The sequence below is a fragment of the Panthera onca genome, chromosome D1 (genome assembly GCF_046562875.1).
Source record: "Panthera onca isolate mPanOnc1 chromosome D1, mPanOnc1 haplotype 2, whole genome shotgun sequence".
In the NCBI taxonomy this organism is placed as follows: Eukaryota; Metazoa; Chordata; class Mammalia; order Carnivora; family Felidae; genus Panthera; species Panthera onca.
Window position 1 is genome coordinate 96,841,099 of NC_138348.1, and position 26,129 is coordinate 96,867,227.

General features: G+C 39.6%; 1 protein-coding gene across 3 annotated transcripts in view; it reads right to left on the minus strand.

Annotated features, from left to right (window-relative positions):
- Nucleotides 1-26,129, minus strand: part of TBCEL (tubulin folding cofactor E like) — a 76,176-nt gene that overhangs the window by 33,065 nt on the left and 16,982 nt on the right. For all 3 annotated transcript variants that reach the window (XM_060605053.3, XM_078432860.2, XM_060605052.3), the window contains 6 exons: nucleotides 16,036-16,185; nucleotides 14,200-14,339; nucleotides 7,645-7,826; nucleotides 6,095-6,351; nucleotides 3,369-3,495; nucleotides 1,014-1,130 (listed from right to left, as the gene is read on the minus strand). In XM_060605053.3, coding sequence (XP_060461036.1) covers nucleotides 1,014-1,130; nucleotides 3,369-3,495; nucleotides 6,095-6,351; nucleotides 7,645-7,826; nucleotides 14,200-14,339; nucleotides 16,036-16,168 — 956 coding nt within the window. In that variant the 5' untranslated portion in view covers nucleotides 16,169-16,185. The remainder of the gene's footprint in view (nucleotides 1-1,013; nucleotides 1,131-3,368; nucleotides 3,496-6,094; nucleotides 6,352-7,644; nucleotides 7,827-14,199; nucleotides 14,340-16,035; nucleotides 16,186-26,129) is intronic.

Sequence of the window (26,129 nt, forward strand, 5' to 3'; positions counted from 1 at the left end):
AATGACATTTTTTTTGCCATTTGTGACAACATGGATGTACCTAGAGGATATTAAACTAAGTGAAATAAATAAGATAAAGACAAATGCCATGTGATTTCACTTGCATGTGGAATCTAAAAACCAAAACAAACAAAGCAAAAAGCAGAATCTGACCTGTAAACACAGAGAACAACCTGGTGGCTGCCGGAGGAAGGGGGAAGGGGAATGGGCAAAACGGGCAAAGGGGACAGGAGGACACAGGCTCCCAATGATGCCATGAGTGAAAGGTACAGAACGCAGAATATAATGAATGGTATTGTGATCGTGTTGTGTGGTCCCAGACGGTGGCCACACTGGTGGTGAGTGCAGCACAACATACACACTTGTTGAATCTCTCTGTTGCACACTTGTAACTAATGTGACATTGTGTGCCAACTATATTCAAAGTTTCATTTATTTTTATTTAATAAGCAAACATAAAAAAAGGTAGTTGCTCCTCAAACTATGTACAGTAACTCTTCGTATGCTTAAAGGTAATCACTAATTCAGTCCTCCGCATTTCTCTTCATACTCAACCATCCTAATTCCTTTAGTATTTCCTTAAGAGTCTGTTTTCTAGTCCTTTCCCCGTATTCTCGAAACCTAATGCCTATTTGCCAAATCTTCCAAACTGCAGAACCTAGTATATCCTGAAAGCAGGTCAATGTGAAAGAAGAGACCAGTTTTTGGGGAGGTGAAGATGTGTCCCTGGAGAAGAGAATCAAACAGGAATCAATGACATGGAGCATGGGGGTGGAAGTGGTCAAATACTTACCCGACCATTCTTAATACAAGTGCAAGGTTAGAAGAAACACACTGTGGAAAACGAGATAAAATGGGTTTGCTTTGTGTTTCTTCCTTTTTTTTTTTTTAACCTATCACCAAAGTCCTCTAAAAGGGTCACATAACAAATTATTAGATTTGCTCTAAAGCAATAGTTCTTAAATTGCCTCAATACTTGCTAAAATGTAGCTAAACTGATGAGTAGTTTTTACCTGAATGGCACTTCTTCCTGTGGAACATCCACATAGTAACGGATAAAAAATCTCTCCGAATCTTCTCGCTCACCATCAGTAACAACACTGCCATTAAGTTTGGAGACGGATGGCAATCTGTAAGTAAAAACCAAAATAAAGACATGTTAAGATACTAAGAATATTCAGCTTTCGAAATAAAATCATTGGTTTGAGGCCCAGTCTTATTCTCTTGAAAGGACATGTTTGATGTAACTCTGCTTATGTACAACTACCTACATGAACTAAAGTGGTATAGAATAAAAGGACCCAAAATGTCTAAAGTCTCGTTAAAAATTTATTTATTTATTTATTTATTTATTTTGAGAGAGAGACAGAGAGAGTGAGCAGGGAAGGGGCAGAGAGGGAGAGAGAATCCCAAGCAGGCTATGCACTGTCAGCACAGAGACTGACACGGGGCTCCAACTGAGAACTGTGAGATCACGACCTGAGCTGAAACCAAGAGTTGGATGCTTAACCAACTGAGCAACCCAGCTTCCCTTAAAGTTTCATTTTTAGATGTGACACTGACCTTTTATAATTATACCTTACCTTTCAAAATAAGATTCTAGCCAGCACTGTCCAACTTAAATATAATCCAAGCCACGTATGTAATTTTAAATTTTCTAGTAGCCTTATTTATTTAAAAATATTCATTTATTTTCTGGGAGAAACAGAGAGAGCAAGAAAGAGAGAAGAGAGAAAAGAGACAGAGAAGAGAGAGAGAGAGAGAGAGAGAACACGAGGAGGGGAGGGTCAGAGTGTGAGAGAGAGAGAATCCCAAGTAGGCTCTGTGCTGTCAGCACAGAGCCCGACATGGGGCTTGATCCCATGAACTGTGAGATCATGACCTGAGCCAAAATCAAGAGTCGAACACTTAACTGACTGAGCCACTGGGCGCCCCTCTAGTAGCCATATTTAAAAAAATAAAAATACAACAGGTGAAATTAATTTTAAGGATATATTTTTATTTAACCCACTATATCCAGGATTTAATCATTTCAACCTGCGATCAATACTAACAAATAACTAATAGGATACTTAATGTTCTCTTTTTCATATAAAGTATTTGAAATCCCGTGTATATTTTTACACTTACAGCACATCTCGATTCAGACTAGCCATAATTCAAGTGTTCAAAAGTCACACATAGCTAATGGTACCATACTGGACAGCAGAGGTCTACAGAGTAGACAGTACAGGAATCAATTTACTATATTTACAACAGAATTACGTGAAGAAAGTAAAGTATAAGGCCTACTACAAGACTTACTCTTTCTAGAAGGAAACTACGCTGAAATGTATTTCTTCAATGAGATATTAACGTGTATGTTACAAAGCAGTAAGGATCTGTTAGGTGTTAGCTGGGTAGAAAGAGCAATACCCTGTTTAAAGAATACTCCGCTTTTTAAAATTTTTTCGTTTTTCAAGTTTTTATTTAAATTCCAGTTAGTTAGCATGGATGTAATATTAGCTGCACGAGAATCTGGTGATTCCCCACTTACATACAATACCTGGTGCTCACTACAAGTGCCCTCCTTAATACCCATCACCTTCACCTCCAGCAAACCTCAGTGTGTTCTCTACAGTTAAGAGTGCTTTCTGGTTGGCCCCTCTCTTCTCTTTTTTTTCCCTATGTTCATCCGTTTTGAAGAACCACTCTTCTTTAGGGAACTTAAAGCCCCTTTCAAAACCACTATGTATGGCACGCAAAGAGAACAAATGAAAGCTTCACGGCCCTTTACATCTCAGGCAAAATCTTACTGCTGCTAAAGGCTTATACAAAAATAAACACTCATTTCAGCAGTCTGGGAGAGGCAGAGATGGAGACACGAGAGGCAGGGGAGCAAGAGGAAGAACACAGCCGTGTGGTAGTCATGTTTAAGTCAATCTATATTCAAGGAGAAAACACAGATGCTGCTCTCTTAAGCTTCATAGAACTGAAACCGTCCAATTTTTAGGTATTTACGCTTTAAATGACACTATGTTAACAGAGAAAATAAATACAACTAAAACAGAACTCATTCCCTGTTATACCTACTTTTTCTCCATAATCCAAAACAGGGCTTCAAATATTGTTAAGTATTAAAAAGTGTAAAAATAGAATAGATTTGTGAGGGAACGTTTCAGTGCTCTTGGCAGGCCAATTACTTTTCACATTTTTCTCATCACACCGTGTTCTCTTTCTTCTGGGATTTGGAGCTACAGACGCAGCCCCTTCAAGTGCTGTCTGTTCAAGAGACGGGGAAACGTATGGTGCACTCCCCCTCATTAGCGCACCATCCCTTTAATGAAACAAGGCCCGAGAGAAGCAAGGAGAGTCATCAGACAACAGACCTGGCTATTACCAATTTCCTCCGCTCCTCGGTGGTATAGGGCTGCAGAAGAGGAATTCCTAATAATCTCACTTCTTCAAGTTTGGGGAATGAATTTAGTTTGTCAATGTCTTCCCAGGACTGCAAACCTGATTTGAGAAATATATCATTTAAGTAAATCCAGAAAAGCACACAAAAAAGAAGATTAACATAGAAAAAACTGCTTCAATTAATTTCTGAAATGTTAAAAATGATCGTAAACTAGTTAGAGATCCTGAAAATCTTCTTACATGCAACGACAGAACAGAATACAGTCAAACACCATAAAAACTTCCCTAGAGCCGCTCCTCTCCCTATGATCCCAGTGGTCAAGGAGAAGAGAGCTTCATTCTCCAGCATCCTACTAAGGTACTGATTGTCCACCCAAATGGCCTTGTAAAGAGGGTCACTGCCGGTTTCTATAAGCACGATGTATGCCATGATTACATTAAAAGGGGGACGCGGTCAACTTTTTCACCAGATACAGACTCACAGAACATAACTACTGATCAGAGTTAATACTGTCAAACTCACATTTTTACCTAACAAATTCTAAAACGGGGCAAGTTCAATAGAGCCAGAAAATAAATAATATCTTGCTTACATACTGCCCTCATTTTGGGCACAGGGAAGACAGATTTTAAAAGCAAAACAAACAAAAGCAAAAACAGACAACCTGAACCATTGGGTCATGAGAACATGCAATAAATTAAGATTACTTAGTGCTAAAAGAAAAGTCTTCCTATGGCCCGTGAGCAAATATAACATCCAAGTCAACAGTTGGCACTTCCAGGAAAAATATGCCTGTGATAATGAACGTGGTCAATCTTATAACAGGCTCAGTCTATTTCAGAGAACAACATAGCCCCTTCCTCTCTCCGTCAACCTGAAGCAAGGGTAAGCAGAGGAGTGATATATGAGGGCTCTGGTGTATACTGTCCCAAGCCACCACTGTTCTCTTCCCTTCAGTTGTGTCATAAGCAGCTTCCTTATGCAAAACACTGGTTTTTAAAACCTCATTCCCACTTCCGTGGCATGACTTCCATGGCAAATTAAGCTGTGTGTTTTTTCAATTGTAGATTAGAGTTGTTTTTAGCTACACGGGTTTTAAGAAATGGGCCGAAAGACAATGTCAAGAGAATGAGAAGAAAAGTCACCGACTGGAAGAAGAGATTGGTTACAAACACATCTGATAAAGGACTGTTGTCCAAAATACACAAAGAACTCTTAAAACTCAACAGTAAGGAAATAAACAACCCGAGCTAAGAAATGAGCAAATGACCCAGACAGACACCTCCCCAAGATGGCAAATAAGCAGAGGAAGAGATGCTCGACATCATAGGTCGTTGCAGAATTGCAAATTAAAACAAGATTCCACCACACGCACCTAGAGTGGCCGAAATCCAACACATCCACAGCACACGATGCTGACCAAGATGAGGAGTGACAGCAAGTCTCACTCGTGGCTGGTGGCACGCCAAGTGGGGCGGCCACTCTGGAAGGCAGCGGGCAGTGCCTCATAAAACGACACCTATTCTCACCGTATGATCCAGCAACCGCGCGCCTTGGCATTTACCCAGATGAAATGAAAACTTACTGTCCACACAAAACCCCGCACACAGAGGTCTACAGCGGCTTTATTAATAAGCGCCCAAACTTCGAGGCGACCAAGACGTCCTTCAGCTTGTGAATGGATAAACAAACCGTGGCAGAGCCACACAATGGAAAGTCACTCAGCGCTGAAAAGAAATGAGCTATCAAGCCATGAGAAGATATAGAGGACACTTAAAGCGTATTATGAAGTGAAAGAAGCTTACCTGAAAAGGCCACATACTGTATGAGTCCAACTATATGACATTCTGGAAAAGGCAAAACTACGGAGACAGTAAAAAGGTCTCTGCTGTTTGCCAGGGACTGGGCGTATGGAGAGACGAACAGGCAGAACCCAGTGGATTGTTAGGGCAGTGAAACTTTTATGTATGATACTATAGTGACAGATACATGTCATTCCACGTTTGTCCCAAGCACAGAACACCAAGAGTGAGCCCTCATGTGAGATACGGACTTTGGGTGATGATGTGAAAACGTAGGCTCGATTAACAGATGTATCACTTTGGTGCTGGAATGTTGAGAGTGGGGAGGTTGTGGGGGGGGGGGGTGGTGCAGAGTATGTGGGAACTCAGTACTTCTGCTCAATTCTGCTATGAATTTAAAACTGCTCTAAAACATAAAATTTATTAGTTAAAAAAAAATAGGCTAAAAATACTCATTTCTGGGAGACACAGAATCAAATGGCAGCAAACTGGCTATCAATCCTATCTAATGCTATGTAACTACCATACCATACTAGAAGAGAAAAGTAAACACAGGGTACGGTAGGTTGAAATTCCTTAACCTGAATCCAGACAAAATGGGCTAGTTTGTCGTTCCTTGTACTCTGACTCTGCCTTTTACTGTCCAACTCGTCAATCTGTCTCACTCCTTTCATGGTATGACCTCTTCAGCATATAAAACATAAACAGCTAATAAGATGCTATGCCACTTGGTATTTATCATTTACGAACACGGACGCCCTAAATTTAGCTAATCAACTGGCACCTGCATGTCACTCTTGAAAACGCATCCTACAAGGAGGCAGAGCCGTGACTGAAAGAAATACACGATCATTGATCTCATGTGTAAGCTCAGATCAATTTGCATGTACCTCACCTGATTTGTGGAGGCTGATGGATCGTAGATTAGGAAACAACCGGGCCAGTGAATCATCAGGCTCCTCAATAGCATTCAAATGATTGTTCGCCAGGACGAGAGTATCCAGTGAAGGAAACATAACTCCTAACTTTCGTATTTCAGTCCAGTCTTGGAGGTTATTGTCCGTTATATGTAGTAGCTTAAGAGAATGACAGCAAATAGAAGGACAAGACACTGTTTCATAGTCGTTAAGGCACAGGAAGAGCTCCTCCAAACTGCAGAGAAAAAAGGAAATATTTCATTGTTGAAAGCAGATATGTTTCTACTTTGCACCTACTTTCATTTATTCGATAAGTAAATAAGTGCCTACTGTGTGTGAGGGTCTGGTAGGTATTGCGGGGAAGACATAAAGATGTCTTTCTAAAGCTTAAAATATAGCTGGAGACACAGAACCCAAAACACATAAAACAGCAGAGAACGATATAACCCAGGATGATAACCCACTAAATTAATTTTGTGCTAAAATAACTAAATGCTAAATAAGGCAGTACTCACTCTAAGATAGCAGTTCACATAGGAGTGGAATTGAAATTGTAGTTAGAATAGTCAGGGAAGACTGCATGGCCTTGAAGGAAGGGCAGACTTGCAAAAGTTGAGAGGAGATAAGAGGAAAATCCCAGAAACAATGTGAACGCAATGTGTGGAAACAGAAATATTAACTGTCATTTACTAAGTTCCTACCCTGAGCCAGGCCCTGTTCCAAGTGCTTTATTTCTGCCAGGTAGATACAGTTACACCCATTTTACAGACAAGGAAACGGAGTTCATTCGCTTCTCAACGGTCATATGGCCAGTAGGGGGAAGCAGGCTCTCCAAGCTCATTCTCTGCCATGCCAGGGGTTGTGTGAAGTGAGTGGCAACCAGTCTCATTAGAGGGATGGTGAGAAACTCAGATGGAGTAAATGGGGTGAGACCAGACTCAAAAGGCTTTGATAAGTTCCATATTTAGACAAAGAAACTACAGTTTCACATATTTCTTTAAGCTGCTTCCTTTGAATACTCGTGTGTTTATTCAAAGCTACATACAAACAAATGTAAGAAAGCATTTCTAAACTGACAAACAAAAGCATAATTTCTTGTTTAAATTATCGAAACATTTTCCCATCGGGCCAGCGAGGCACTTAATCATCTGAGTGTTAATATATTTTATAGATGGTATGATTTTTTTTTTCGTCCCAAAGAAAAGCGCTGACGCAAAATTCTGAAATCAGGTAATCAGAAGATTAAAATGGAGAAAGGGTGGGTTGATCTAGAAATGATAAGTGCTTCTCAGGGATATTTTCTCGCCAAAGGATGACATATCTTATGTCTCGGTGCTACTCAACACTAAACAAGTATTCCAAAGAAAATGCTACTAAATTACCCTCCTTCTAAGTACTTCATTTTTCTGACTTCGTTCTCCATCCAATCTGCTGTTCTAGTGTTTCTGAGATGGGAGATCAGCAGTGATTCTGTGTACTAAGGAAGATGGCAACACAGCCCCCTCTCCATCATGCTCTCTGAGCTTACTCGGGTAACTCCTGCAGTATCGTGTGGACCGTCTCCCAAGAAGCTTTGCTGTTGTTGAGGACAAGTTTGCGAACCCCAGAGAAGGACCCAGCACATGTTCTTTCTAAAACCGACAAATTCAGAGGGTTGGAACTCAGGTTTAGAAACTCCAACTGGGGAACATTTGACACAATTTTACTGACCTGGGGAGAAAAAAAGAAATGCGTATCAGGCAGCAATCAGAGTTTTTAAATCGCAATCATGCTCATAAAGCTTAAGTGAGTGGGGCTCCAGGCAAAAGGCCATTCACATTAGGGAGGACTGTTAGTGACGATACCTACAGAGGGGCGTAAGTAATTTCAACAAATCTTGGCAAAGAATTTAATCTTTCTATGAAAGAGTGACATAATTGAAAATTAACGGTACAAAAGAAAGACTTTACACGTTGCCTTTGGCAAGGTTTTTGATTCTGTTCTGTATGATATTCTCTTTGATAAATGGAGAAAAGATAATTTTGATGACGTTTTAGGCTGCAAGTTTCTAGAGACCTGAGACTGGGTCATGTAATTCTCTTTGACTTTCTCCTTCCTTTTGTCCTCAGGACAATATTAAGGCTAATTAAAGATTTACTGAGGAACACACGGTAACAGCTCAGGTGTTCAAAACTGACATAACCACAGTCACTTAGAAACAGTTTCAACTTGGGGTGCCTGGGCAGCTCAGTCAGTTGGGCGTCTGACTTCCGCTGAGGTCATGATCTTGTGGTTCGTGAGATCAAACCCCGAGCCAGGCTCTGTGCTAACAGCTCAGAGCCTGGAGCCGGCTTTGGATTCTGTGTCTCACTCTCTCTCTGCCCCTCCTCCACTCATGCTCTATGTCTCAAAAATAAATAAAACATTAAAAAAAATTTTTTTTTAAAAGAAACAGTTTCAACTTGGGGTGCCTGGGCAGCTCAGTCAGTTGGGCGTCTGACTTCCGCTGAGGTCATGATCTTGTGGTTCGTGAGATCAAGCCCCGAGCCAGGCTCTGTGCCTCACTCTCTCTCTGCCCCTCCTCCACTCATGCTCTATGTCTCAAAAATAAATAAAACATTAAAAAAAAAATTTTTTTTTTTAAAAGAAACAGTTTCAATTTGGCTCAAAGATGACCAAATTGGGGGCACCTGGGTGGCTCAGTCGGTTGAGTGTCTGACTTCAGCTCAGGTCATGATCCTGTGGTTTCACGATCTCGCGGTTTGTGAGTTCAAGCCCCACATGGGGCTGTCTGCTGTCAGGGCAGAGCCCACTTCAGATCCTCTGTCCCTCTCTCTCTGCCCCTCCCCCACTGGGCTCTCTCTCAAAAGAATAAGATAAAAGAAGATGACCAAACTTTATATACACTCAAAAACAAAAAGCATCCATAACAAAAGAGGAAACATGATCATCAATTTAACGATTTAGCTAGAAACTTGGTAGGAAAGAAGATTTTTTTAAAAAAGGAAATCAGCATTACTCACCTTAACTATTACCTCTACATGGTACTAGTCTCTTTTCATAAAGCTTATTTCACTCAATTCTCAAAACAACTTGCAAGATAAACTATTTTCATTTTAACAAATGAAGAAAGTCAGGCTCAGGAATGTTAAATAATTTGACTAAGGTCTCAGCATCACAAGAACCCAATCTAGGATTTAAAAATCAGAGCCATGGTTCTTCCAACATACCACAACTAGATTATAAATACAACCAGAAAAAAAGAACGAGCTTAAACAAGTATGAAGTAAATGTTCAAAGCCCAGTAAATGTAGTAAGCATCAAATAGGAAATGTGGTGATTAAACGTTATGAGAAATAGGACTGTTTTCAGAGTCAAAAAAAGCTAGGTTCAAACCAGGTTCCAACACTTCCTAGCTGTGTGGTCTGACAAGTTACTTTCCCTCCCCAACTCTCCACTTCCTCATTTGTAACTTAGAGACAATAGGACCCACCTGTTTCACAGGACTGTTGGTGGGAATAAATGAGATCCAGTGTAAAGCACTGAACCCAGTGTAGAAACTTACTTCCTTACCTACTCCCCAATAGGATGTAAATTCCATGAAAGCAGGGGATAGTTCACTACTGCACAGTGGGCACTTAATGTTTGCTGAATAAATTAATGGCACAACATCATTCAATAAATGTAACTATTCCTAACATAGTAAGTATAGTATGAACCAATCTGTCAACCCTGGCTGTATGTTATATCGTATGGAATATCCTAGAAAAATAAAATTGGACTATAGTCTAATAATTCAAGCAGGAAAAAATAATATATGTTACAAATAAAAATATTCTTTAAAAGGTTAAGGCTAAAAAGGATTTGGGGGTAACCTTACACTAATGATAAGATTTTCGAAAATATATTAATTACACAGGCAAATGTACTTCTAAAAATGTCCTACAAACAAACATTCAGCGAGTTTCTAGGGCAGTATACTGACTTACCTTTTTTAAACTCTAAAAAAAAAAAAAAAGACTCCTTTAGTTAGAGTGATACAGCTGACCCTTGAACAACACAGAGGTTAGGGGCACCAACATCCCACAAAGTTGAAAATCTGCCTACAAGTTTTGACTCCCCTGAAACTTTATTGATAGCCTACTGTTGACAGGAAGCCTTAATGATAATGTAAACAGTCAATTAACTTATCTGTATGTTGTATTATGGACTGTATTCTTACAATAAAGTGAGCTAGAGAAAATATGTTTTTGTTTCATTTTGTTGTTTTAGTAATATGTGTTTTGTTTTCATATGGAGAAATATAAAGAAAACTAAAAAAGGCCCCAATTCAACAGCCCGGTAATCCTTAATGAAGTCAAAACAGAACAGTAACAAAATGTTCACAGTTATGAAATTTGAACAGAACAAATTCTTGCGATTCTTCCCAGAAAAAAAAAATGCATGCATATTCCAACATATACACTTACATCTGTAGATATTTTAAGAATTTTTACAAAAGAGATCCTCTCTTTTACACCTGACCTTTTTTTCTTCTCTTCTTCTTTTTTCTATATGTTTCAAGTCTTTATTTAAATCCTAGTTAGTTAACATATAGTGTAATATTAGTTTCGGGAGAAGAATTTAGTGATTCGTCACTTTCAGACGCCAGCCAGTGCTCATCACAAGTGCCCTCCTTAGTACCCATCATTCATTTAGCCCATCCTCCACCCACCTAGAGAAAATGTTATTAAGAAAACTGTAAGGAAGAGAAAATATATTTGCAGTACTGTCCTGCAAGAAGCCTGCATGTAAGTGGACCCACACAGTTCAAACCTGCGTTGTTCATGTGCCGAAACATGGAGTGAACTTACACGACCTTCTAGGTCTCTACAGTTCTATGATTTAATAGAGGAGCCTCTACTCTGCTTGTAAAAATGAAGAAACTAAAGTTTTGAGAAAAATGGGGAAAGGGTTGTAAGATAACAATCTGTAACTTATACCCAAGCTATTCTCTGCCTCACCTGAGGGGCTAATTCCTCCCTCCTCTCAACTACTTGGGTTAATTTCTCCTATAAAATGGTTTTGATAAGAAAGGGAGGAAAAAGGAGATGCCTTGGGAAATTCAAGTCAAAAGCTAAAAAATGCATCTTTTTTCACACACAGATGCCCAATTTTCAAAGGATGGAGACAAATCTTTGCCTCCCCTCACAGTATTACACTTCTCACTCATATTTATCTTTGTCCCTGAATATACATACAGTAGCCAGTAGTTTAAACTACAAAAGAAGTTACTTATAACATTAGTCACCATTCAAAACACGAAAAGAACAAACTATCTTATTTGGTTCCACATTGCTATATCAAAAACTGGCCAAAATAAACTGACTTAATGGCCAGGGATGAATTTATCGTTTTGGTGATCAGGTACACAGGTTGTAAGGAGGTCGAAATGTAATGTCTTAAAACTGTGACCTATGAGGCATTTGTAGCCTGGCAGAGTTTAATCTATCCTAAAAATCAATATTCTTCTGCTGTCAGTGTTTCTCCCATCTCTGTGCTCTCTGATAGATATTCTAGAAGATTGGCATCAACTACAGTTAAAGCAAAGGACAAAATATAAAGGAATGATGAAAACAAAAATAAATTGGAAAACGGAAACCCGAACGGTAGCAGCAACAAAGACTTATTTGAAAACTGCCTGGATATAGACTTATAGAGGACACGTAAGAATATACATACAGAGCACAAATGAACATATGACCCTCTGGCCATACATGTTAATGGATGGAAAATATTTAGTGTAGACCTTTCTCTAAGCAGAGAAAAGGCTGAACTGCGTAGTGTAAACTCTGTGTTCTGATCCACACTGACATAGATTGTTCTTCCGAGGCACCAGCTCGATCACTGTTAAACTGTTCTCACCACTTGGCAAAAGCTTAGCTTATGTACATGGTCAAAGCACAAAACCTTTGTGAAATTTTACACTCCCAAAGAAACACATTTAAGGGAATCAGCCTGTGAACATAGGATGTGAAATGATTCAGAGGAAAATGTGGTCTGACTTGTCACCCGTGCAGGTTAAAAACTCTCCCTGGAGGTTCAGCAGCAGACCACTGTGGGAATCCGGGAGATGGGGAGGGGTGAAGCAGGCAGTTCTTGTTGCCTCTGTGCAGCGTGGACACAGCATGCATGTCAACTAAGCATCTCAAAGGACCAAGAAGACAAAGACTGTAATTTGTTGAACAGTGAACTATACTAGTTGTTTAGATAAATGAATTAGTAAATAAATCCATGTACAAATAGAGATTATTTCTTGGAACACAAATCTGCATATATATTAACAAGTCACTTAAAAATCAAAGGACATGCATCTCAAAGAATTTGGTAAACATCTTAATAAAAATAGGAAATGTAACCAGAAGCACAGTTATCAGAGTAAACAAGACAATGAAACAGACAAATAATAAGAAAAGCTGAAGACAACTAGGTCACCGACAGGTTTTTCTTAAACAAAAAAGCTGTCTTGGAATCTGTATGGCATTTAATACCCACAAAGCACCTCAATGATCAGTTTTATCGGCAGCCCCGTCTTAGAGGTGAGCAAAGCAAAACACCAAAGGATTAAGTGAGCTTCTTAAGATCGCAGGAAAAGTTGGAGCAAAAGGTCTTGATCAATCCTTAAGATACAATCATTTGTTCATTAATGCATTCAACGAACATTTGAATACCTAGTATGACACTCTGGGTGCTGATGATAATAGAGACAAAAATCTCGACTTTTAATAAGCTCAGGGTCCAGCAGGAAAACTATCAAGTATACAAGTGACTGTACTACATCGTGATAAATAATCACATGTAACATAGCAGCATGATACAGGTGCTGGGATAATCTACTTCTGCCTGAATGAGAGCCGGGGAAAGTTTCATAGAGGAATAGTGACTTGGGCCAAGATACATGGGAAGGATGACGCCAGGGAGACAAGGAAAAACAGCAGTGGACTGAGAATGAATAAAAGCAAGGAAGCTTTTCATGTCAAGAGTTTATCATGAGCTGCAAGAAAAAGCATATGGCTAAAGATGGAGATAAAGCTCTAAAAGTAGCCAAGGGCCATATGGTGGAAGGCTACATTTAGAGAGTTCAGATCTTAGCAACTAAAGGACTTTAAGCAGGAGAGTGTCATAATCTTATTCCATTTATTAAAAGGAGTCTGGTTGCACTATAGAAGACAGCTTACGGGAAGCCGGAAAATCCATCAGGAAACTTTCTCCACAGTTTAAGCAAGAAAGAAGATCCTAAATTAAGGCAGGAGAATGAATGAAGTAGGAAGAACTATTTTTCCCTAATTCTTTTTTATTTTTTTGTTGGAGAGGGAGAGAGAGGGAGAGAGAGAGAGACAGAGAGAGAGAGGGAACCTTAAGCAGACTCCACGCTCAGCACTAAGCCTGACGTAGGGCTCAATCCCATCACCCTGGGACCATGACCTGAGCCGAAATCAAGAGTCAGATGCTCAACTGAGCCACCCAGGCACCCCTTCTTCCCTAATTCTTAACAGTAGCTTCCACGAGTTAATTTTATCATCAGGTAGGCAATGTTATGTTGTTAATACTTTTATTTGTGTAGTTGGTTTGACTTACTCTGAGGTCAAAAGACATCGGGTCTGTCAAATCACCTGTGAGACTTAATAGAATAAGGAAAAGTTTTAAAATATTCGTTTTAGAAAAGTTCTTAAAATTTGGAGTAAATTTCAGTAGTAAAAATTAATATTTTTACAATCTTAGTTTTGAGCTCAAGCAATTTTTATGTGAATTTATAGTAATAAATGGTGAACGAGTGGTACAATGAACACAGGATGTGTAAACTAGTGAAACAGTAGAAACGCCAATGCATTGTTGGCAGTCTACACCTCTGCAGCCTTATTAACCTCTAGATGCCTGGAAGAAAGTTCCCTGGTGCTTTTCACATTAATGAAAAATTAGCAGTAACAATGTTAATTGAAAAGAAAAAAACCAACAGAACAGCTGAAGTAGTCAGTTATTTATCTTGAGACACAGAGACAAGAATCTCCAGTGAGAACCAGAATTCAGTAGAATTCACCAAAATGCAGCAATATAAAAACTTTACCTCATGCCAGTCTTCGAGTTTGTTGTCAGAAAGATCTAGTTCCGACACATGAGCACAGAAGGCAGCAATTTCTTTTTCATCTCCTGCACATGTTATTCCACAGCTGTTCAACACCAGTACACTTGGGAGGTTGAGGCGATCTGAATCGGGGCCGGGGGCGGGGGGGTGGGGAACACAACACGTTCTAAATCAGCCTGATTCTTGTCTACATACATTCAGCCCCCAGGAATCAAAACCAAACAGCACAAAATTACACGAGGACCTGGAAAACACGGAATATGATGGGATCAAAGGGTACTGAATTTAATGGGAAACAGTCAAATATGGACCAGGAGGAGAATAAAAGTACTGGACTAGTACAACCCAAAGAGTCTTGCAGGCTTCCCCCCATGGCAGGATTGCTGATCTCAACCACAAACAACACGGCTATCATCCTTGCTATGATCTTATCATCTGAACACTAGAAACTGTGATTCATCTGGACTACCACTGCCTTCTAACTGGCCTCAATTCTTTCTTTTTAAAAATTTAGTTCAAAAGTATCATTCTGGATAGCTCTTTTCTCTCTGTCTGATGTGTATTTCCACCAATTGCTGCCCTCGAAAATTATTTCAAACCATTAGTTAGTCTACTGTGAAATCACTCCTATTTTCAAATTCCTATCATTGAGGAAATCCTCCTCACTTAAGTGGATTCATTAAAAATCTACGTCTCTTTCTCTCATACTTCTCTGTCAATCATTTCTGTTTCATATCCATGTAGAATGTGTCCTTTATGAAAATTAGACATTTAAAAATACATCATTGTAATGGGAGAAAGTATTGCAGGGTCTTAAACTATTTAATGAATTTGGTCCAACTACTGCCCGGTTCAAAAATACGTGTCAATAAAACCATGCCTCTTGCCCTAGGAAAAAGGACAGACATGAGAATTCAGCCACTCTTTCCCTATCTGGTATGAAATAAGGACTCACAAAGGAAATATTTGATTCATGGAGGCCTCAAATCATATAATTTTTCAACTCAGCACTTTCCAGTATCAAATTTTTCAGCATGGAAATGAAGCTTGAAAAAAAATGACTAAGTAAGAAAGCCACCTCTTTCTGCCATTCCAATTTATATGGAGTGATAAGACAGTTGTATTGAGGAACACAGGAACTAAAACACTGTCAATATTGATCTCCCACACTCACCAAGAGCTACATCCAAGAGCTGTTCAATACGCATGAGCCTAACATGTAAGCAAGAGACACATCTTGCACATTTCTAAATGCTGTAGATCTCTGCTCACACCATACCCCCTCTCCTAGATCTATGTCTTTATCTCCTCCCTAACCGAATTCTACATTCTTAAAGAGTCCGTTCAAGTCTCATAGCTTTGAACCCTTTCCTGATCATATTTATTAACTCTCTCCTAAATTTCTTTCCCAATAACTGTGCCAATCATTTGGCTCAACGTGAACTGCACATAACTGTGTTAGATGCTTGTAAATGTGAGTATCTTGTAATCCAATTAGGTTGTAAGGTCACTGAGGGCACAGGCCAGTCTTGGACTATCTCACATCCTCTGAAGTTCCTCGTCAGAACACATATTTGAAACATCACCACTCAGATATTGTTCGCGCCTTATGAGCGCAAGTAAGCCAGCTTCCGGCCAGTCTGTAGGAAAAGAGATCCTTCTGGGTTTTTCAAAAAACTGAAGTCCTAACAAGAAAGAAAGACTATGCAACTCGAATTCCAAAATAAAGGAAAGAACTTACAAACAAGGCAATATCTGGTTTGATGTCCTAAGTACTAAGCTCCAGTAAATAAATGTTTTAGGTCACGTCTATCTTACCTTTCATAGGAGAGCCCTGAGGTGTGGCTGGGACGTGGACTCCCATCCCAGGACCACGACGGTAAGGAAAGTTTTCAGGACTATATTTTTCACATAATACTTGCATAAAACTCCTTCCACTAGGTTGATCCATCTTCCTTTCCTAAAATTCTACAAGAAACCAAGAAATCATCCAAGTTACTCATTTAGCATATAAGAAATTTGTATCGCAAACCAATTATTTAGAATGCACCAGCCCAGGCAGTACAGACATATGAGACACGGTCAACGCTCCCAGGAATATACACTGTGGTGAGACCTTACGATATAGGGAGGCTACATATGTAGACAAATGACAGCAATGCAGTCCAGTACATGATAACTGCAATCCAGAATAACAGTGCCACAAGATGTTGATGAGGAGACAGTCATTTCCAGCCAACGGTAATAGAAAGACTTTGGGCTGGAACATGGGGTTTATGTGGTAAGTTAGAGGAAAAAGGACTAAAAAGAAAGGTATAGACTCAACATCAGATTAAAGAGTTTAGATGAATCCGTTGATATTTATCCCTCAAAATCCATTCTCCTCTTCTTCTACCCTAAAAGAATTTTTAACTGTATACATCGGACTTAGGGATGAGTATAGGACTAGGTTCTAGTTGACGGGATAGAAATGGTCTGTGGCAGATAGCCAGAGTAATGCCTTTGCCTCCTTCCTGGTCTCTGGCTCAATTCTATTGCCTAGAAAACAAATACCACCTTGCACGGTGGGCCCCAAAAACACACCCTGAGGAAGGAAAGTCCCTGAGGACTTCATGGAACTGGGCTGCCATAATGGTGCTGGATTGCATACCTCTGGAAATTTCTGTGAAAGATATATAACTTCTGTTTTATTTATTTAAGCCAGTGTTCAGTTTTTCAATTACTTACAAATGGACCTAATCCTAACTAATACAGAATGTCATTTCTTTTGGTTTTGAGTTTGAGTAGCGTCTTCAGTGTCTAACCTCAGCTTAGGGTCCAAATTACAGTAACTCTAGCATCCTCTCAGTACTCACGCAGAGTTTAAAACAGGTAATGTTAAAAATATGCTAGAGGCCCCTAGGTGGCTCATTCAGTTGAGTGTTTGACTCTTGATTTTGGCTCTGGTCATGAACCCAGGGTCATGGCATTGAGCCCTGAGTTGGGCTCCGTGCTGAACATGGAGCCTGCTTGAGAGTCTCTTTCTCTCTCCCTCTGCCCCTCCCATGCTCGTGCCCTCTCTCTAAAATAAATAAATAAACAACCAAACAAAACAAAGTAAAATGCTAACTTCTGACAGCCTGCTAACCCATTATCTTGAGGGGCTGGCCTATGAGCTATAGTGAATATAAATCAAAATGTAGGCAACTAATTGACCTCCATAGTTCCAACTATCAGATGCTAAGCTTTTTACTAAAATAATCATAAAAAGGAAGGTGAGTTAAGAGTACTCTAAGAAGGGATAACATGTAAAAAGGTATAGCAATCAGAATGCACAACGGCCTAACAGAAAATAGCATAAGGAGTAACTAATCAGGAACCTCAGAGGAGATCGTATGTACTACATTAAGAAGCTGGACTTTATCCTGTAGAAAACAAGAAGAAACTAACAGGTTTTAAGAACGGGAATACAACAATTAAAATTTGTAGGAAGCTCTTTTTGGCAATCAAGTAGCTGATGAATAAGAGGAAATACATATCAAAGGCAGGGAGAAGAGCTAGAAGGATACCACAAAAATATAGGAGAGACCTCAGGCAAGGAAAATAAAAGCAAAAATAGATTATTGGGACTACATCAAAATAAAAAGCTTTTGCACAGCAAAGGAAACCATCCACAGAACAAAAGGCAACCTACTAAACAGGAAAAGATATTTATAAATGATGTATCTGATAAGGGATTAATATTCAAAACATATAAAGAACTTATCCAACTCAACACTAAAAAAAAAAAAAAAAAACCAATTAAGATATGGGCAGAGGACCTGAATAGACACTTTTCCAAAGAAGATGTACAGATCGCCAATTGGCCCATGAAAAGCTCAAGCATCACTAATCATCAGGAAAATGCAAATCAGAACCACAATGAGGTAACACCTCACATCAGTCAGAATGGCTGCTATCAGAAAGACAAGAAACGAGTGTTGGAAGAGGATGTGGAGTAAAGGGAACCCTCATGCACTACTGGTGGGAATGTAAATTGGTGCAACCACTGTGAAAAACAGTATTGAGGTTCCCCCCAAAGTTCAAAATAGAGATACCATATAATCAGTTTTTCCACTACTGAGTATTTATCCAAAGAAAGTGAAAACACTAACTCGAAAAGGTATATGCACCCCTATGTTCACCGCAGCATTACTTACAATAGCCAAGATACGGAAGCAGTCCAAGTGCGCACAGACAGATGAATGGATAAAGATGTGGTATGTGTGTATGTATGTATACAGACATACATACATACAATGGAATATTACTCAGCCTTAAAAAAGAACGAGATCTTGCCATCCGGGACAACATGGATGAACCTAGAGGGCATTATGCTAAATGAAATGAGCCAGAGAGAGAAAAACAAATACCATATGATTTCACTTATATATGGAATTTAAAAAACAAAACAAACAAACAAAAAGACAGACCTTTAAATACAAAGAAAAACTGATGGTTGACAGAGGGGAGACAGGTTGGGAGATGGGCAAAATAGATAAAAAGGGGGATGCGCCTGGACGGCTCAGTCAGTTAAGCGTCCGACTTTGGCTCAGGTCATGATCTCGCAGCTTGTGAGTTCGAGGCCCGCGTGGGGCTCTGTGCTGACAGCTCAGATCCTGGAGCCTGCTTCGGATTCTGTGTCTCCCTCTCTCTCTGCCCCTCCCCAGCTCACATTCTCTCTCACAAAAATAAACATTAAAATATATATATATATATATAAAGGATTAAGAAATACAAACTTTCAGTTATTAAAAAAAAGTCATGGATAGGGAATACACTCAACAATATTATAATAATGTTGTATGGTGACAATGCTGACTACATTTATTGTGGCAAGTATTGAGTGATGTACAGGACTGTTGCATCAATATGCTGCACACCTGGAACTAATATAACACTGTGTGCTAGTTACACCTCAATAAAAAATAAAGTGCGATGTTCTTAAAATGTTAAAAACAAAACAAAACAAACAAAAAAACAAAACCAGGAGAGAGATGACAAGGGCCTGACCTAATACAGTGTTAGTATAAAGAGAAAGCTGGGGCAGATTCAAGGTCAATTTAGAAAAGCAAGCTTTTCAGTCCAGTCTCCAAGTTAAAAAAAAAAAAAAAAAAAAAATATATATATATATATATACATATACACACATATATATGTACGTATATATATGTATATATATATATATATATACACACGTACATATATATGTACGTATATATATGTATATATATATATGTATGTATATATATATGTATGTATATGTATATATGTTAAAGCAAGCTTTTCAGGAATTATAGGGGCTGAGAAGAAGATAGAGACAAGACTGATCCCCAGGTTTCTAGCACAGGTGACCAGGTGACTGATGATACCATTAAGTAAAAAGAAAATATGAAGAGATTTCATTTTGCAGAAGAAAATGGTGAAATCCACTTTATCCACTTCCAGTCTGAGGCATCTGTGGGCTATCCAAGGAAACAGTCTGCAGTTGGGTGAGAAATGTGAGCTAGAGATGAAGATTTCTACATCATCAGGATACAGGCAATATTTCTAAGAACAGCAGGACAATCGAACTCTCAGGGACACTGCTGTTTAAAGGACAGGCAGAGGGAGCAGAGTCATGAAGGAATGGAACAACCACAGAGTAGAGCGTACAGTCAACATTTTGAGAAGTTTTAAAAAAAATTTTTTTTAATGTTTATTTATTTTTGACAGAGAGAGACAGAGCATGAGCAGGGGAGGGGCAGAGAGAGAGGGAGACACAGAATCCGAAGCAGGCTCCAGGCTCCGAGCTGCCAGCAAAGAGCCCGACGCGGGGCTCAAACCCACAGACTGTGAGATCATGACCTGAGCCGAAGTCAGATGCTCAACCGACTGAGCCACCCAGGCGCCCCAACATTTTGAGAAGTTTTAATTAGAAGGGCAGTTGACAAGAAGGGGAGGATGAAATGGGCTGATAAATTAGGCAGGAACAGGACAGAGTAGAGAATTGGGGGCAACTGTCAAGATTTTTCCTCTTAAAATAGAAGAGGGATGAACATATGATTATAGATTACAGAGAAGCAGCAAGTAAAGCTGAAGAGGCTGGAAATGACTACTTGTATATGGTCCTAAAAGAAACCAGCAGGTATGAGCATTAAAAAACTTCTCAGAAGGCTGTGTGATATGCGCCAGATAATGCTCCAAACTATTTGTCATTGGAAGTGACATATTTACTTCACTATGTTACACTGGTTTACTTTTGCTTATATGGTTTAATTATGCTGAGTGGTAGGTATTTTCCCATGTGACTATACTAACTCCACCATTACAGTATAAAGGGGAACACCACAGGGTCATTTTATTTCTCCAATATTAATTCCCAGCATCTGGCACAGTGCCCTATACAGAACTCAATAAATGTTGTGGAGTCCAAAAACCACTAGCCTCCGGTGTGCCAAGCAGGAGGAGCAGAGAATTCAGGATGGGGAGTAGATGTAAGCCCCACTCAGTACTACCACTTAATAGTTTTGTGTCATCAGGCAAGACATTATTTCTCTAGGACTCAAATGTGTTTGTCTGTAAGATACAATAGGAACATCCAGACTAATGGGCTTCAGGGCTGCTATAGAGCTCTAAAATATACAAATGCATTATTGGGATTACAGGGCTGTTGTAAAGCTCTAAAATATACACACGTTATTAATTACATATTACAGGAAGTTGTAGTATGGTAGAAAGCACATGAACATAGAAAACTCAGGCTCGATCATTTACTAGCTGGGTAGAACATAAGCTAGCTATGTAACCTCTCTCTACTTTAATTTTCTCACCTATAGATGGGCTAAAATGTTCCTCTCAGGTTTGTAATAAGAATTTGAAAAAAAACATGAATATAAAAGTGGTCTTTCAACTTGGCCCATTCCCTAAATTACTACCAGGGCCAAGTCTACTGTACTTTGTAAAATCAACTCACAAATGCCTAGAACACAGAGTAGATACTCACTAAGCACATGGCCATCTACTGAACAAAAGTTTCATTTATCAAGGTCTAGACTATGAAGTACATTTCACAATGAGGATATCACACGACATCTTGAAAATTCAGGACTGCCCTCTGTCAGGATCCTCATTCGTGAGCTTAAAGACAGAACCTGTTAGTACAAGGCAGTCTGTTCTTTCCATCCACACGGAGTGATAAATGCTGCTGCCCTCCAACTCAGTGCTAATGGTTGTCACAAAACTGAAGTGTATGTGTTCATCAAAGACTTCAGGAATCTTCAGGTGGAAGGTTCTTTTACAACGTAAGCTTATCACCAACAGCAGACAACACAGGGCAGGTGCTATGCCACTAGGGACAGACACCACGGTTCTTATCAAAGACTGGTCTCAAGCAGAATGCCAACAGAATTTTTGGAAGTGTTTAACAAAAGTCAAAGAGGTTACATTGTTATCTTCTATATACTTAGTTCAATGGGGCGTCAGGATGATTCAGTTGGGTGTCTGACTCTTAATTTCAGCTCAGGTCTTGATCTTATCTCACTGTCAGTGAGTTACTTAGTGAGTTCAAGCCCCACATCAGGCTCTGTGCTGACAGCATGGAGCCTGCTTGGGATTCTCTCTCTCCGTCTTTCTCTCTGCCCCTGCCCTGCTCGCACACACTCTCTCTCTCAAAAATAAATAAACATTTTTTTTTAAAAAGAATAAAAAGTGTGTAGGGAGGGTGCTCAACTCACTGTGTGTCAAAATAATGTTCACCAAGTTTAAACAGCATCTTTAAACTGGAAGCTTTAGAACCACTTAAACTCAAGCCAATTCAGGGGCAATAATCTAATACACAACTTAAATACAGGCAAACTGAGGGATGGCAACACTAGAGGCATACTCACGTTGAAATAAGTCCTAGTAAGCCAGAAATCACGGGAACTTAACAAGTTATTCCTCATGGCCCCATGCTTTAAAAACTCTTCCAAATAGTCTAGAGGTTTATTTCATATTCTTTTTTCCCTAAAGACTTAAAAGCAATGCCAGGTGCCTTCATTGGTCATTTTCCAGGATACTCTATTGGAACAGCCTTCCAGGAACGTAGATAGCGTACACATGAATACATGGGCTTTGAATTAGAACATTAAGATTGCAAAATGGATCAGTAACATAAATCTACTCAAAATCTGTTGGGGCAGTTTTAGGAGGAACAGTAGGTGGGAAAGGAAAACTGAAAACCAAACAGTCTGAAAAATGAGGAAATACAGGATGGAAAAAGATCTTTAACTGGAGCCTTTTAAAAGGTTTTGGTGGGGGGGGGGGCGGGGTGGAGGGGGTAATCTATGACTTTCTGGAAAGAACAGGTGTCAAATTACATCTCACTACCTCTGTAGTTGGCAGAGTTCTAATGCATTTGTAAAAGTATTCTGAATTGGTTCTGAAAGCCAGGGAGCCAGGAATCTTGGGTGATGTTGGTTCCATTACCAAGTTGTGGAGTGTGCCTGTGAAAATCTCAACTGCTTTGTGCCTCGAATCTGAACCATAATGTGCTCTTGTAAAAGTGCTTGGAGAAAGTCAGGATGAAGTGCAAATTGGAGGATAAAGTGCTCAGTACATTTTTGCCAAATAGATTAGTATAGGAAAAGAATGTCCACTCACCTAAAACTCCTCATCACTGTCAAACCATTCACACTTTATGTTCCCAGCAAAGGGTCAGGTCAAAGTCGGTATGAAACTCAACACAACTGAAAACAGAACACTTCTGACCACTAACACTGGAAGATACACAAGACAAATCTTTACACCGGTACGCAAGATCAATATGTACTTCACAAAAATACTTTATGGTGGAGTACCATACTTCATAAAGTGTGAATGCCAATACCACTAGCCTCACTCACAACTTCAAAAAAAAAAAAAAAAAAAAAAAAAAAAAATCCAGAGGGAGGAAATGAAGAATAAGGGTGGAAAGGAGATTCGCTTTTTCACTGCACCCATTTGAACCACCTGAGCTCACTGCATGCATACATCATCTTTTCCTTTCATATACTGTGTTATCTTTTTGAAACATAAACATTTTTAAGTGATCTATCTGGGAATGAGCTAATAATCTGCCAAATGGCTTTTTAATTCCTCACTGTTATCAACTGCCTGTGAAAAAAGTTCCAAACTGGAATTTGGAATTCCATGTGAAATATAGAATATTAATAATTTTTAAAGGAATTAGGGAAGGAGGAAGAAAAGAGAAATAGAATGGTGGCCAAAAGGAAATAAATACTTTTGTAAAACAGCAACTGGCAAAGAAAAAGAAAGAATGAAACCCACCTGAGCCGCAGAACGAGGCTAAACGAGGGGAGGGTAAGACGGAGCCAGAGTACACAGGCTCCCCAGGGCCTTAACAAAGGTGAAGCAAAAGTCCACCGTGACATGTACAGAGGGGTTGGAAGAATACCCTCAGGCCTGCAGGGTCACTTCCTTTGCTAGCCAAGTTAAATGGGTTAATAAAAGTTAACTAAATATTTTATACAAATTACCTAAGCTGTATCAAAACTACTGTGACTTTGGAACCACAAGGGCTCCAGGAGGCAGAGCTTACAAAGCCGTAAGCCCAGGGATGCTCCGGGAGCTCTGGGCTTCCCAGGCACCGTGTCCCTGTGGAGACGACCAAAAAGAGCGGTGCTTCCTAAAGCAGGAAGGTGCTTCGTGTGCAGGATGCACATTACTGCAAGGGTAAATGGTTGGGAACAGATTCACAGTTGTTGTTTTTAATGTTTATTTTTGAGAGAGAGAGAGAGAGAGAGAGAGAGAGACAGACAGACAGACAAAGTGTGAGCAGGGGAGGGACAGAGAGAGAGGGAGACACAGAATCCGAAGCAGGCTCCAGGCTCTGAGCTGTCAGCACAGAGACCGACGTGGGGCTCAAACTCAGGAACCGTGAGATGATGATCTGAGGCGAAATCGGATGCTTAACGACTGAGCCACCCAGGTGCCCCCAGATTCACAGTTCTAAAAAATAAATCATAATAATTCAAAATATGCGTTAATTTAGGATGAGCCTAAATATCAAGGAAGATTTTTCATAGCATTAAACTAATGGAGAAGAGGGAAACACTCCTAGGTAGTTTTAAATTATTTTCAGCCATCTGACATGGGACCGACTTAGGTACAGCTAACCCAACTTATCTATTCATCGGAGAAGGGCAGCAAAACCACACTCTAAAAGCTACCTGCTGGTATTTTGTTACCAAATACTTGAAAACAAAACTTAAACTAAACATTTTGGGAGAGGCTCTACCAATTCGCTTTTAGTTTCCTTTCGTCAGATGACACTTTGTTCCCTTCATCTTTCTGCACTTAGGTGCCTATTTCCCTTACAAGACAATCTGAGAATAAGAATCTCTTTATCACTTGTTTAATAAAATTGGGGACAACAAATATATTTAGTTTTCTCTGCTCTTTTTTTGCACTTTATCAAGTGGTTCCCATTAGGCTTATTTGCCCGTTCGTTCGTTCATGAAATGTGTGCCCTCACAAAGCTTACAGCCTCATTTAGTTTCATTCAACAAAGATGAACAAAAAACAAAAAATAAAAAAATCCTGAAAACAGAAACAAAGATGAACCAGACACCAGATCTATGTCAAATGCTGGACTAAATGCTGAAAGAAAGTGAGAATGAGTAAAATCCAAACTCTGCCCTCAGAGCATCCACAATCTAGAAGGAAATTCACAGAGATAACACAAACCTGAAATAAGCCACACAGAAATAGTGAATTCAAACAGAAGTGATTCACTTTTGGAAGCATGATCAAGGAGGCTGAAGGTAAATCGTGAGCCATTTTGAAAGACAATGAAGACTAGGTTAACAGGATGGAAAAGAGTATTCCAGGCACAGGAAACAGAACGTGAACAGGCACAAGAGACATGAAACATGGCTATGAAGTGATACTGCTAAAACAGAAAAGACATGTGGGGAGAGCAGGTGAGGCAGGAGGCTTGACTGCAGGCGGGGGACAATGGTTAGCTCATGACTGACCTTGCTCAGGTCAGCCTCCTCTTATATGGATAAAAGAAAACTTGATAGATCACTGCGAATACAAGAGGTGAAAAATGATGAGAATTTTTTAATCCTTAAAAGACTGGGCAATTAGGAGTTTGTTACCTTAAGGGAAGCAGTTTCAGTACAGGGAGGGCATAGAAACCATAGCACAGGGAATGAAGGAAATGAGTGAAGACTGAGTATAGACCATGCCTTTGAGAAGCTCAGATGAAAGCAGAAAAGATAGGACAGGTGATGAAGAAACACCAAGTGTTCAGAAAGAACAGTTTTAGATCTTGGTCTTTCTTAAAAAGGACAAAAGAGAAATGTGTAGGCTGAATTTGGGGGTGAGGCAGGTGGAGGAGGTTAACAACATACCAACAAAACAAGTCTAAAGAGGAAAAGCTCTTGAACAGCTTCAAAGAACCTCTTAGGATTACTAGCTTTCTCAATTTTTACAAGTCTATTTTTTATTGTTTGTTTGTTTGTTTTTAAAAAGAGCAGGGGAGGGGCAGAGAGAGAGCAAGAAGGAGCAGAGGAGGAGAGAGACAGACAGAGAGAGAGAGAGAGACAGACAGAAAATCTTAAGCAGGCTCCACGCCCAGCTCAGAGATTGATGCAGGGCTGGATCTTACAACCGTGAGGTGATGACCTGAGCCGAAATCAAGAGTCGGACGCTTAACTAAGCCACGCAGACACCAGTGTTTATTTGTTTATTAAAGCCCATTTAACTTCTTTGTGGATTCCTAACACCATCAACAGAAAGCTTCCTTTTTAGAAAAACCCCCACTATACCTAAATCTTGCCAGATTCTCAGACATTTCAGGTACCTGGGACTTTAGTTTCCTTTGTTTTCTAAATCTCTCTCATCTTCAGCATAAATGTACCCCAATA